The following is a 15,606-nucleotide window of genomic DNA, read 5'->3' on the forward strand; positions in this document are numbered from 1 at the left end:
GGAATTAATTACTTCAGTATAAGATATGAGGTTTTCATAGCTGTGAAGATTTGTACTGTGGTGACATGACAGTTTAGTCTGTTGGGTAGGAACAATAATTCAGGAGTATGTTTCCTCCACCTTCTACCCAGAAGATCGGAATATGAATCCCTTCAGTAATAATATCAGAATAGCTCTAGAACATTGCAATGGGACCTTCAATGGTTTATACTGAAACAAATATTATCAATTCCTAAATATTTTGAAGCATAAATTCCTTGTAAATAGAATTTAAAAACTCAGTTTCTTCAGAGACCTTCTTGAAAAGATTAACAGTCATTCAGCCAGTCAAGAAATTCACCATATTTTATGCAACCAGAAGTATCATTACTCACACAAGTCTGCACCTGCTCCCTACTTTGACAGAGATGAATTTACTCTTCTTGAGACAGAGTCCACTTGGTACCATGGCCACTACTGGCCAGATAATAGATGGTAATTGTGGAGCAATTGGTGGAATGAATATTGGCAGGGGAAACCGAAGTACTTAGAGAAAACCTGCCCCAGCACCACTTTTGTCTCCCTAAAATTTCACATGACCAAATCCAGGCCGCAGCGGTGGAAACCTGGTGACTAACTGCCTCAGCCATTTCACGGCCCAGAGATGAACTTAGTCCACACCATATTTGTTTAAGGTCCATTTTAATATCATACTCCCAGCTATATGTACGTTTTCCAAGTGGTGTATTCCTTCAGACTAAAATTTTGTATGCATTTCTCATAGCACCAATGTCCAGTACATTCCCCATCCATCTCATCATCCTTGATTTGATCACCTGAATATTTCGTGAAGGGTACAAAATAAGAAGCTTTTCACGGTGTAATTTTCTCCACCTTCATGTCAGTTCATCCATCCCTCCTTGGTCTCATATTCTCAATAAATTTCAGTTCACTTATAATATGGCAGTTATTTAAATGTAAGCCATAAATGTGAATGCAGTGGATACTGCATCCCTAGTTGTTTTCATTTCCATATTAACTGGTTTGATACTTCTGAATACAGTTTCATGAAAATTTTATGACATTCTTTCGAAGTGAAATAATCCAACAGAAGTGCACAATACATTTGTGGTGCATGCACTGTCAAAGACAGAACGAAACTAGATGGAAACGTAAATGAAGGCAAGAACAACTGTGTTGAAATGTTCAAGGCTTGTTTGTAATTTCATACATAGCCAAGCTGAAGCCAAGTCAACTACAAACATTTCAAAGTCACCTTAAACTCAGGACACGTGCCCTGAAGCTTGATGCAATATTGGAGCCAAAGAGACTATGCATACTAATTAGCCACAGCAACAATCGAGCTCTAAATACTTCCGAGAAACTCACAGTAATCAGGCAACAACGCAAGCCTGTGGCTCGTATTGGTGGAAGGGGCATGAAACCAGTAGGTTCAGTAGAGGCAACACATGTCTGCAAAATGGGATCAAATAGGATTCTGAGTCACACAACTCTGATAAAAGCCTTCAGAATCCATCCTATACTGACACACTTTAATCTCTTACATGCTTTATTTCAAAACTTGATCTTTTATAATATTGTATTAGGGCATCTTGCTGCATTAGTTGCGTATCTAATATATACATATTGCATTGTAAATGCAACACATTGCATACACAATAATTTTTATGGACCATTCAAATGCGGTCATTCAGAACTTACATTTTCACATTTCACACTTAACATCATGGTAATATACACGGGCTTAATGCATACAACATAAAAAATAAAGAGAAGTTACGCAATCTTACAAGTCATTATTGACTGTAGTAATCAGTAAAAGGCATAATAATCCAGCATTTCTCCAACCAAAACGTTACAGTGTAAGATTTGAGGTTTTCACGGCGGTGACTATGAAGAAAGCAGTCTTCTGGGATTTGGCACCGTGTATATGTGGTGTTAACCGACGTTTCGGAGGAACGTATCGCCTCCATCTTCATGGTAGAAGAAAAAATATTAGAAATCCACAGGCAAAGAGACGGTGAGAACCGGTAAGCAGACTGCCTTTACCGGTTCTCACGGTCTCTTCGCCTGAGTATTTCTTATATTTTTCCTTCTACCATGAAGATGGAGGCGATACGTTCCTCCGAAACGTCGGTTAACACCACGTATACACGGTGCCAAATCCCAGAAGACTGCTTTCTTCATAGTCACCGCCGTGAAANTATTACTGTTATAAATCTGAAAAATATTGTTTGATAAACACTGAATTAAAGTGATGACACAACAGATTAATCTTGTTGTACTCTACTGGCACATATGTAACAATAAATTTAAATTGATACCACCAAAGAAACATGTACAGGGAAAACAAATTAATATACTGATTTTTCAATATTCCACTTTTAGTGACTATCATTTCTAAATAAAACAAAGCTTATCATAATGAGCAGATCATGGATGGTGAACCTATCTGCTGACTTGGGCTAGATTTACTCAGCAATAAAGACTGCACTTGCGCCACTTATGCACTTCATGCAATATCCATCACTGTACATCTGTTACACAACTGATACAGATTTTGCTGCAAGAAGGTTTCGTTATATTTAACTATACATTTTGAATATTATATTTTAGCATCCTGTTGCACAGTGTATAAACTTGAATACTGCTCTGATTCTCATCCATCCTTGTGCAACTAAATCAAAATTCACTAGGTTTAGTTGTTTCTTCTTTCTACTTTATTTCACAACATATTTCGGCCTAACTGGCCATCATCAGGTGTACAAGGTGTGTTTAAGGAGTCTGCTCTACTTTCCTTTTAATGTACTCGACATTTATAGATATGAGGGTTGGAACTTTAATAGTGGCAACATTGCTGTAGAGACGCCATGCAACGGAACCAAATAATGTCGCTTATACCACACGTTAGTTACATACCTACCTTACTTCAGAGCAAATGGACTCTCCCTTCCCACATCACACACATGTGCAGTGACAAGAAGAACAGAGCCTCGTGTCAGCTGGCGGTCTAATGTGGTGCTGTCACGATGTTTTCCTAACAGGAACAATGGAGTTGGATAAAGATTGAATGTGCCAGAGGCTGTACAGCATGACAGTGTCATCAAGGTCTTCAAGATGCTTGCAGGGAATCTGCATTGCCTTACAGAACAGTGTCAAGGTGGGTAAAAGCCTTCAACAAGGGATGACAAAATGTGGCAGACATGCATCGGTCAGGTCATCCAAGTGTCAGTTAAGAAGAAGTGCATGCTCTTTTCGCGTTACTGGAAAGTGATCGATGCCATACGATTCGTGAGCTGGCCCAAGAGACAGGGTTAGTGCATATGACTGTGCTTCACATTCTAAAGGAACACCTGAGCATGAGAAAAACTGCATCACGATGGGTTCCGCATGATTTGACGGAAATACAGAAATGGCTACGATACAACGCTGCTCATAACCACTTGCAGCGCTATGAGCGCGAAGGAGAGGCTTTCTTACACCATATCATTATGCTGGATGAGACATGGGACAAATGGTACGAGCCACAAATGAAATGCCAATCGAACGAATGGTGTCATTACAGGTCACCACAAAAATCAAAAGTTTGTCAGAACCCCAGCAATGTGAAAGTTATGGTGATTCTTGTTTACAAGTGTGATGGTGTTATCCTAATGCAGACATGTCCAAAGCGTTGATCGCGGGACGATTTTTGGTCGATCTCACAGGCCTATAAGGAAATTATACATGAAAAGCATGTAAATTCACTTGTAATATAATATGTTTATTTATTCAGATTTCGAAGGGAAAATATGTGTTACAGTAGCCTGTACTTTCAATGTATATTGCCTTTACGATAAACATCATGTGTTGTGTTATTTTTACCAATATTTTTGCTTAAAGCGAGGTACAATGACAGGAGGGGGTGATACCTAACTGGCAATTTTGACATTAAGAAGTTGATCGCAACCTGTTTAAAGTTGGACATGCCTGTCCTAACGCATACCGTTCCCTGACAGCAGACTGTCAATGTGCAGTATTATTGTTCATTTTTGGAACACAACCTGCGACCACCCTTGAGAAATAAGCGGCAACACTTTCTGCAGAACTCACCCATCATTTTGCAGGACAATTTTCGGCCACATGCAGCACAAGCTGTGGCTGATTTGTTTGATCGATGGGGCTGGGAAGTGCTGTACCATCCACCTTAGTCCCCGGACTTTAGCCCTTGTGACTTCGATTTGATTCCTAAGATGAAGGAACCACTTTGTGGCATTTGCTTCAGAACTGTTCCAGAGATTCTTCAGGCAGTAGACTGCTCTATTCGAACTGTCAACCCTACAGACGTTGCTAAAGGGATCCTACGACTTCCACACTGCTGGCAATGGGTTGTACACAATGCTGGTGACTACAGTGAAGGGCAGTAAAACTTGAAAACATGCATCTATTTTGTATCAGTTGTAAATAGTTGCCACTATTAAAGTTCCAACCCTCATATTTAATTCAGGTTACATTATGTCATGCATTTATGTCTAACTACGTGTTTGATTCATGTTTGTTGAATATGTTGCTTTCATTTTCTCTGGTGTTGTATCTGCTCTGGTTGGTTCTCTAGCAAATAAACAGTTATACACAAAGGCATGGCATAACATAACCAGAATGACCTATCTAGAAGTGACTAATACAACAAAAGGAAAGCAAAGCAGACTCCTTAAACACACCTTGTACACCTGATAATGTCCAGTTAGGCTGAAACATGTTGTGATATAAAGTAGGAAGAAGAAATATTGAAACCTAGCAGATTTTGAATGAGTTGCACAAGGAAGGATAAAAATCAGAACATTATTCATGTATATATTTTACATTTAAAACAGTCAACAAGATAATACACTGTTGAGTTTCCTTGTTGCTATCTTTCTAATGAACAACAAGTTAGTATACAAATCAAAGACTTGCTCTGCACTTAAATGTATAATATTCATCCCAAGTGACTACTGCTGTTTTACGAAAACTAAACTCATTAAGATTATTGTCTTCTGTGATGTGACATTATTTTATTTAGTTAGTTAGTTAGTTAGCATGGGTTTCCTCATGCACCGCGACCAGTTTGATCTATTGTGCTTCCCTCTATGATATTCTACCAGTCTCTATACCCTACCGATAAATGGTGCGTACCATCAGTCCCGCCGAGCAAGCAAGTTCGGCCACTTGCTTAGTGGTGTCTATAATGCTTCCATCTATCAGAGGCCTTAGAGACTATTGTTGGGCAAGAAACGTCCTGGAATTTGGCTCAGTGATCCCCTTTAGGGATATGAGGTTCTTTTACGTGCCGTAAAGTTACGACACAGGACACACAGCTTAAAGTCCCTCCCGGAGGACTTGTTCCCTGAATTTATCCACCCTTAAAAATGTGACATTATTTAGTATGTTAGATGTTTACCCACATTTCAGTGGAATATATTGCCTCTGCCTTGAGGGTAAAAGAGGAAGCTGAGGAGGGAAATAGTGATATAGATATAGGGAGGGGGATGGTCAGATTAGAGCCCTAAGTATCATGTCAGAGTATATTAGATTAAAGGAATGGCCATACTGACCATTGCAGCATGATCTACTGTGATCTACTGTGCATTCTCTTTCTTAACTAACCATGTAGCAGACCCATGCTTTGAATGAAGTTCAATACTTGGCTTGCTGGGACATTTAGATAGGCACCTAGCTTCATATAATGGAATCACAAGTGACATAGTTTTAAACTAGCTGAAACAGTCATAGAGGGCGTGGATTTCATCTTTGTTATAGTACCTTCTGCAAGTGAAGTTATTTACTAGTCCCAATTATAAGAGATGTCCTTTCACGTGGTAGTAATCCTGTAAGGTAGTCCCATCCCACATATCACCTGGTCCATATTTTGTTCTAAATAGTTTCCTAGCCTTTCTGCACAGGGTCTTCCGTTCATGGCTAAGTGTACTAACTAAAAATGTTGGTAAATATATACTGTGACATGTTGCGCAACGGAGAACCCCTCCCTACACAGCAGCAACGTGGCAACTCAGGCCACAGTGATGTTGCGGATGAGTCAGCGTTCCCCCCCCCCCGCACGGTAACGTAACGCGCAACGCACGGTGATGGTGATGTACAATGGCGTGAGGTAACAGCCTTGCTACGTAACAGACCCATGCAGCCCCTATATAAGAAAGCTGCGCTGCCTGCGAGGAGAGTAGTTGAAATGTGGCCATCGCCGAGTTCAGTAGTAGTCGAGCCAGTGTGTTATCAAGAGTTCTCAAGGCAGCAGCCTGCGAGTTGAGTTGGAATATAGCAGCCGTCGCAGAAAGAAGAACCGGACGTGTGTGTAACTGTGTAATTGGGAGTGTGTGAGACAGAGAGACTTGTATATAGCTCCCGTACTGTGAAACGTGTAGTCTACTGAAGACAATAGCGTGATTTGATTTGCGAATAAGGTTATAAATTGTGAAACCCCGCAATATCATTATAATTAATTGTAGCCATTACTTGTAGGTTGTTGAATAAACCAATTAACAATTTCTACGGCGTATTCAGTAACGAAACACGTTACACTATCAAACTAAAAAAGCAAAATATCCCATAAGACAGCAATCTTGATAGTAATCTCTAAGAGAACCTAAAAACTTGCATAAATACATTAAGCTGCTCTTTGCCTTCCATTACAGTGCATGACATCAGTCAAGCTGTGTTCCCACAGGTGAAATATTAGTTTGTTTTAATACATTATTTTTTATTTAATAATACAATTTCTAATCAATTCATAAAAGTACTTTGTCTAAAGCAGCTTTAGTGACTATTAGAATAAAATAATAACATATTTATCACAAAGCTTTACAACAATTTTTTTAGAGTACACTTGAAAACAAATGAAAACACCCTTCTCATAAGTATGTATATTCACAGAAAACAGCAGGTACTGATTAAAGGACCATTCCTACACCTTTCTGCTTCTTTCCTTCCTCTGAGCACTTTCAAAATGTTACTATTGTTATCACCATTGTTACTGTCACTGTTGTTGTTAATGTTGTTATCACTGTCATAGTAGTAGTAGTAGTAGTAGTAGTAGTAGTAGTAGTAGTAATCTGAAATAGCTTAAAAAAATCTGTGACTACATATAAAATATAGGAATAATGACTTCTTAAAATTTGTAATACACCAAATGAGTGACAAGACAAATGGACTGATATTTTCAAACTTGCTACTAAACTAATGATACTAATTACCTAAATGACTTTCTTTAGTAAGTATATTGTAATAGATTTGATCAAAGCATTGCCAGTAACAGATCAGTAAACACTTCTCAACATGTGACAATATAGGGGAACTGTATTTTCTATGTGATCTACCCCAAGCAACAATAGAACAATGGGGTTATGCAATCTGTTTCTAGGCAATGGCTTGGTAAACACATTTCCACATATCAGACTGTGCTATGCAACGTGGTGACATGATCAACAATACCGACTGTGTTTTCTGTGGGTTCTGTGCAGATTCCTTATAAGAAGTGCATTCAGAAGCAAGTTAATTCAGGGCAGTTGCGAGTCAGTTGCTGGTAGGATATAGCCATGGGAAGTTTGAAGTGAAGAAGAATTAGAAGTCAGCCAGTGAGGACTTAACGTGTGATTTGAAGACTTCATGTGTGCTGTAGTGCAGTGGTATCTGGAGTGTGACAGTTATAGTCCCTGTGTTAAAATCTGTTGCCAGGAAACGGATAGGGAAAACTTTGCAGAGGAATAGCCATAGTTTAGATCTGTTACCTGGTAATGATTAGTTAAAGCTGACATAGAAGACTTTATTTATGTGTTATAATTACAGTAATCTTGAATGTGTTATAATTATTTGTAGTTACGACTAGTGAATATCCGATAAATCGATCCGCCAATTCAAACCCACATCTAAAGTCACTAATATATGTGAGAATATGACTCTATAGCTGGGTCTAACCTTGAGGTCGCACGTTGTGTTTAGTAACAGGTTGCTGGGCTTCAGGTCCCGGTGTAACACATTGGCTGAATGGATGTATTTCAATCCCCGTAGGATTTGGTACAAAAAGTAACAGATGTGGTCATTGCTTAGTTTCTGAAAATTTAAAAATAAATAAATTAATTCACTACTGGTTGTGATATTATGTTTATAATTTTTTCAAACAGTGAAATCCTTGGATCATACTGAAGTGTCAAAAGATAAATCCTGAAAAAGAGAAATAGCACCTTCCAAAGTGGAGACTCTATAAACAGTAAAAGAAACAAAGAAGGCTTTATGAATTGCAATCGTATGGGTGCATAATTCATTTATGCTCACAGTATATGGCTTGTCATCAATTTGGGTACATACACATGGAAGCTAGAATCATACAGATCACAAAAATGAACCAATCCTGCTATTGACATCAGGCCATTAAATTATATAGGGTGATTATCTCTCTATGAAACTCAAACATTCGTCAATAACTTTTCAATTTTTCTATGGTTCCCTATGAAAATTGACATGTACTTACCTCGTATGTTGCAAAACAAGGTCTGCCTAGAGCACATGCAGAAAACCCTCCAACAACCAAGCACTTTTGTATGCAAGTCTGCAAAATAGCGAAGACATCTGGTAATGTGCCATTGGTAATGGCAGCAACCTCCTGCTGTGTTGCATCTTTGAAGGTGTCAATTGTTAGTAGTTTATTGCTGTATGCATGGTCCTTCAGTAAACCACACAAGAAATCAGGTGGTGCCAGATCTGGTGATATTGGCGGCCACAGATTTCTCAAAATTAATCTGTCACCGTAATAACTTTCAGTTTCCCTCTTGCTTGCATTAGATGTGTGGCACATTGGGCCATCTTGTTGAAAGTAAGCTTCAACAGACGTAAGCTATGTCCATGTCAATTTTCATCAGAAGCCATAACAAAAATTAAAGTTACTGAGGAATGTTTGGGTGTTTTAGTGAGAGAATCACCCTGTAAAACTGCTCACAAAACCTCTTAAGAATAAAAAGAGTCTTTAACTACTCAAAAGTTGGAAACTTATATAACTGAAGTGAGTGTAACAGATAACTTGCAGCTTTTTAGATGACATCATCATCATCATCATCAGTAATCTGTCAAGATGACAGGTCCACAGTCTCTTTCAAAACAATTCCTCCACTTAATGCGATCTAGAGCTTTCTCCTTCAAATGACAGTACCCTCTTCTGTCCCCAAGGTCATCCAGCATCTTCTTACGTCTTCTTCCTCGTCTTCTTGTCACTTCTATCCGCCCATCTATCTTTCCTTCGATAGCTTCTTTTAGAAGGCAGTTTCTGCGTAAAACATGACCAATCCAATTAGCCTTCCGTTTTCTNAGATAACTTGCAGCTTTTTAGATGACATGTCACTGATTATCTGAAACTGCTTCATTCATCAGTTGGCCTCAATGTTTATGGCATATTATGAGATGCTAATCATCAGGGCAGCGAAAGAAGACAGTAATTTAAGATGGATTGTTTTGCTTTACACTTTAGAATATTTTGGCAAATGCCCCAACAGGTGGAGACACAAGTAAATGCATTTCTGTAATTAAAAGTATAGGTATTCAGATTTCTTCTATTATGTCAACTTCTAACAATATATAAAATTGCATTTCTGCTGTTTCTATGCAAAATGGGAAGACACTATTGGTCTGTTTCACCTCTAGAGCAACAGATTCTGATGAAACTTTTTATAAGACTTATCAGAATAATTTCATTTGGTTCATATAAATTAAACATACAGCTTAAATTGAATACTGATTCTGTCGTAAAACATATAAACATATCACATATACATTTTAAACAAATGAGAACACAAAGTTAGGGATTTTATGAAAATCTAACTATACCATGAAGTACAGCCATTCTTGTGAAGTTAATAGTCACTCAGCTGATCAAGAAATTACCTAGCCATTACACAAATTAGAATTCATTACTGTGTTAAGCTTATACCACATCTTAATATTATCTTCTCCTCTATGTCTAGGTCTGTCAAGTGGCCCCTTGCATTCATGCTTTCTGACTGAAGTTCTGTAGCCATCTGAAACCAATATCATGCAAGCTATGTGCCACATCCAGCTGATCCTCATGGATTTTGATGATGAAATCAAATGTATTTGTCCTGTTACAAAATCTGCATCAGCAATAAATGCACATCAGGGACTATGCGTAATTGTACTATAAAACCGAAAAGAACACTATTACTGACATCCTGGACATTATCAATTGACTATTTTCTTTATTTAAAACGTTTCAGAGACTGAATTCTGCCTTCATCTTTACATAAAATGTCCATTCAATTGGGCCCAATCTACACAGCAAGTCCTTATCTCCAGTGGATTTCTACCAGTGGATGGAAGCACAGTCCAGTCTCTGAAACACTGTTTTAAATAATAAAATAAAATAATAAAAAAAATATATACTAATATTTGTTACGATTTTTAATTCTAATTTGCAGAGAACATATTTAAAAAAATCTGTACTCCAAATTGCAGCATATTCTATACACATCCTGTGTACTGTACGATAATGAGACAAAGTCACAACCAATGAAATGAATGTAAATCTGTTTATTAAACAAACCATGAAGTCATATATGTACAAATTTATCACAGTGTTGTAACACTTTGCGGACCAGTGATTTAAGTATTTAAATCACCCTGGGGACCGGCATTTTTAAACATACTACCCTAACTTGTGCACTGTTCACTTTAAAAATTAATATAAAATCTCCTAATTAATTTTTCAAACTAAAATATTTGGAGAACACTTACCAATGCTCCTAGAAGTGCTTGAGGTTGTGACATTTCTGGAAACAATCCGCTTTGTGAAGTGGCATTACACAGAAGTTGCAAATGTAGACATACTCCCGTTTTTGTGAACTGTGCAAACAATGCATTGCCTAGAAGGATTCTTCCCCTTGGAATGTTCACTCTTCACAATTTTCATGAGGGTATATTTCCGCGTATCATTCAAGAGTNAACTTTTACTGTCTGTGGACACAATTCTTTGTTGTCCTGCGTCAGTCGCTGTTTGAATGACAATCCATTACTACCTGTCTCACAAGGCAGGTCAGCTAGGTCATTGGAGGAAAATGTCCTTGATCCATTATCCCAACTAGCTACTGGCTGATACACACAGCTTGATGAAGGCAAAGCATTTTCCTTTATAGTCGGTTAAGTAAACAGCGAGGTCAAGTTACTGACTGCTAACTAAACATTCCAGAGTCTTATCACGCACCTGCAGGCGGTTGCGTGCAATGTAGGTGGCACCAGAGCGATGTATAGTGTGTTGCAACTTATTGTGATCTAAAAATGTATTAATACACAACCGGCTTGTCACGTTTAAAAGCAAAAAACATATTAATGTGTGCGCAGTCCACAAAGTGTTAAATTGTAATATCCGCATACTCAGAGCAACAGGACCCTTTATAGGTATATCAGAATTCAAAGAGATTGAGTATGTTTCATGGTTACCTTATAAGCCCTCAATTAAAACATTACAGTGGCAACTGCTGCAGGTCAGTGTTGGCAACATCACAGTCAAATGACTAAAACATCCCAGCATGCTTAAAAAGGAACCCTGATATTGTACCTGGTTACTTGCCTGTGTCTTTAAGAGTTTGTACAGATCTGTTTCCATCAAACATTGTACAATATACACATCCTTCATGTGATCAATGGTTACAGCACGAAGAATGTCTCTGATATCTATTATCTGCATAAAAGAGAAAAATAAATAACAGTAAAAAAAAACATAAGACAATACAATTATATATATATATATATATATATATATCGTTATATTCTGAAGTTTAAGCAAACTCTGTAAAATGTAACAGCCATCGGTGCAAAAGAATTTGTATTACATTAATTTAAAATGAAAAAAAATCTTATTATACTTTCAAATTACTCCTTTCTTTGAAAATCACAATTTTAACAGAAGCTACTGGAAAGTCTTAGTTCTTTAAAGTGATATTTTAGTCAAATAAATGATTCTCATTATGTTAAACTTTAACTCCATGTCTCCTTGGTGTTACCAGTAGAAACTGGACACAGGTTCAGAGTTCAAATTGGTTCATGTTTTAACAACACTGTAGCAACTGCAAAAAGAGAAAGGATGCTTATGTAAACTATCAATAGACAGAGGAGGAAAGAGTCATGGCCTCTTTTAAAGTAGGCCTATTGTCCTGGCATAATTGATTTGTGGCAGGGAATAAAGCCATACAGGTCCAACCTACTAAACACAAATCGTGCTGACTAGTGTTGGGCTGACCTTTGTGGAGGATGTGTGCTTAAAGGCAGAAATTTCATTTTGATTACTTCACCAGACAACATACTGTACATGGAGATGGCAGTTACATGAAACATTTAAACCAAAAAAGTAAGTTACATGACACTCTTCTTTCTTTGGATACATAACAATATGAATATTTTAATACACGCTGGTGACCTAGAGGCTTACCACATTATAGGACACCATTTCAACTCCCTAAAACAGGGACTCTCAAAATACTTCTGCCACTATACAAGCGAACTAACTCAATGGGTTTCAAAAAGTGAACAACTGAAGATGATGAACTAAAGCCAAAACATGTAGCAATTACGTGATTTTAATGTTATTTTACATTAAAGAGAGATTGTGAACATTTTTAAGTTGCATTAAAAGCAGAGGTGAATGAGCAAGTGATATAACTGTCCTTGTTGCGAAGCGAAGAGTCTCAGCTAGACTAGAACAGAAGATTCAATATTACATTCACAAGAGGCTGCCAAGTCTGAAGCCTTGTGTAACATTCCTTTATAGTGAGATGTTAGCTTCCACTGAAATCCCAAGGTGATCCTCTGTTGGCAATCCAAGACTGCTTATTCAACATAATCACAGCTACCCCAGCAACTTGAGTCTGACTCCTTCATCAAGAATTTAAGAATGCACCATGCCAAGGAAACAAAGGAGCCACTTAACATACACAGTATTAGTCACATTTCTATAGTACTTGTGCACTTTATTTTCCACAATTTAATAAAAAAGGTCACAGCCATAACTAATGCATATATATGAGAAGGCAGTGTTGTAGCCTCCTTAATATGCTTACTTGAGTGTATGAGGAAAGGTATAAAATATTCAGAATTAAGAACTGATCTACAATTAAGATTAAGTGTGAAAGCAAATATATTTTTATTTTTGTTAATTGCTAGTGGGGTGGGGCTAGGTCCCTTGTACTGTGGCCACTTCTGGCCTATTGTACCAGCCCCAGATGATAGATGAGGGTGATTGTGGAGCAATTGGTGGAATGAAGATTGACAGGGGAAACCGAAGTACTTGGAGAAAACCTGCCCCAGCGCCACTTTGTCCACCACAAATCCCACTTGACCAGACCCGGGATCAAAGCAAATATATAATTCTATATCATGAGATAACTCAGTCACTGATTCAGTGATAATGCTGTGTACAAAATGACGTTAAGTTTGATGGACAAAACAGGAAAAAACAATTGTATTTGTTATCCTACATTGTTTATTTTTATAAAATTGGTATGATATCTTTAATCTTCTTTGTTACCTTCAGAATGATATGAATGCATAATCAAATGAAACTGAAATCTTGTCACTGTAATACACCAAATGATTTTCACGTAAGACACTAAGCCTTTAGTCTCCCATTTTCCATAGATATATTGTATCCATATACTGACTGCAATTCCTTAGAATACAGGTCAAACAAATAAAGCATATAATGATGATTCTTCAAGGGCACAGGCCATTGGTCTGTTTCTGACTTCAAGGGAACATGTCCTCCAATTGGTCCCCCGATATCACGATGTCCTCTGGGTTTGTAATTTAGTAATATCTTTGGGAGTCTATCTGTTGTTATTCATAAATTATGTTTGTGCTAGTTTTTCCTTTTGCTTTCTATGCTCTCGGTTACATTGTAAAGACTAAGACTAAAAGACTAAAGACTAAAGGTCTATGTTTAATGGCTTCTTTGAGTGTCCAGGTTTCACAGGCATAGGTTACTGTTGGTCGAATTACCATCTGATATAATCTTAAATTGGCTGTTTTAGAAATAAGTTTGCTTTTGAACAGTGTTAAATGTGCAGCATATGCTTTATTTCCAATTGCTAATCTCTCTTTAATCTCTTGTTAGATTGTGTTATCTGAATTAACTATAGATCCTAAATATTTATAATGGAAACCTGGTCTATATTTATGTCACTGCATCTGAGATCTTGAATTATTTGAGGTTTGTTAGAACAGTGTAAGGATTTAGCTTTTTGTTCATTAAAAAAACATGTAAACAAATACATATACAGCAGACCTTCATTCTAATGAATAAGAGGGTGGACATTGTGTCCGTTATTGCTGACGTCTGCTATAAACAAATGTAGGGGTCACAGAAATAAACCACACGATAAGTAGCCAATACATGCAATAAACATGGAAACACATAATGTGATTATACAAATGTTTTTATGTTGGGATTCTTTCAATTTTAAATAGTTTTCTGACTATAGAACCTTCTCAGCACCTCAACATCCCTAAAAATTCACAATTGTGTACAGTCAGATTTTATCATTTATATCTGGGTCCATTATAAAATTGTGTTATGTGAGGTGCTCATACTCACATTTTCATGCTTGAACCTGGTAAGAATTTTAATCTCCCTCAGTGTTCTCTGGCAATAAGTCTGATGTTCAAATGGAGATATTTTCTTGATTGCTACTTTGGTCTTTGTTACATTGTCATAAGCAGATCTGAAAATAAAAACACAATAGAACTAAATTATACATGTTTTCACACTTTTAAGATCTCAATGATTACAATAATAATTTCCTTGTAAAATGAAATTACTCTTATTAGCTTACTAAGTTATGTTTTTAGCGGCCTCCGTAGTCTAGAGGTAACGTTCCCACCTCATGACTCGTAGTACGTGGGTTCAAATACCCGGCAGAGGTCGTCGAATTTTTAAGGGCGGAAAAATTCAGGGAACAAGTCCTCCGGGAGGGACTTTAAGCTGTGTGTCTCGTGTCGTAACTTTACGGCACGTAAAAGAACCTCATATCCCCAAAGGGGATCACTGAGCCAAATTCCTGGATGTTTCCCGCCCAACAATAGTCTCTAAGGCCTCTGATAGATGGGGGAAGCATTATAGACACCACTAAGCAAGTTGCCGAACTCGCTTGCTCGGCGGGACTGATGGTACGCACCATTTATCGGTAGGGTATAGAGACTGGTAGAATATCATAGAGGGAAGCACAATAGATCAAACTGGTCGCGGTGCATGGGGAAACCCACCTCTCTAAATAACTAACTAAGTTATGTTTTAACAACACAACTTTTCAGTCGATTTCAGTTTTCAACATAGAAGAAATTAAATACATGGCCCCAGCTCTAAACTGCTCATACTTAACCACCTATAATCAGTAATTTATCAAATATTATTAAACAATATACCAATTATATTTATCACAATGGAGCTGAAGTATAGAATACCATGGGGAGATATGAGGTTCTCAAGGCAGTGATATGAAGATTACTGTCTCTGGATGATTTGAACATAGAGACAGAGGCAGCAGTTTACTCAAAAATGTTAGTAACCTTCTATAAAACAAT

The 15,606-nt window shown here is 37.5% G+C and overlaps 1 protein-coding gene across 2 annotated transcripts in view; it reads right to left on the reverse strand.

Moving 5' to 3' along the window:
- The window catches only part of LOC111866618 (mitogen-activated protein kinase 1), a 163,363-nt gene that overhangs the window by 21,275 nt on the left and 126,482 nt on the right, over positions 1-15,606 (reverse strand). The window contains exons 2-4 of one of the 2 annotated variants that reach the window (XM_023855748.2): positions 14,621-14,747; positions 11,603-11,713; positions 7,948-8,082 (exon numbers count right to left, since the gene is read on the reverse strand). In XM_023855748.2, coding sequence (XP_023711516.1) covers positions 7,948-8,082; positions 11,603-11,713; positions 14,621-14,747 — 373 coding nt within the window. Of the gene's footprint in view, positions 1-7,947; positions 8,083-11,590; positions 11,714-14,620; positions 14,748-15,606 lie in introns of both variants that reach the window. The other variant, XM_033752353.1, reaches the window with a different exon arrangement.

Source organism: Cryptotermes secundus, unplaced genomic scaffold (genome assembly GCF_002891405.2).
Source record: "Cryptotermes secundus unplaced genomic scaffold, Csec_1.0 scaffold885, whole genome shotgun sequence".
NCBI lineage: Eukaryota > Metazoa > Arthropoda > Insecta > Blattodea > Kalotermitidae > Cryptotermes > Cryptotermes secundus.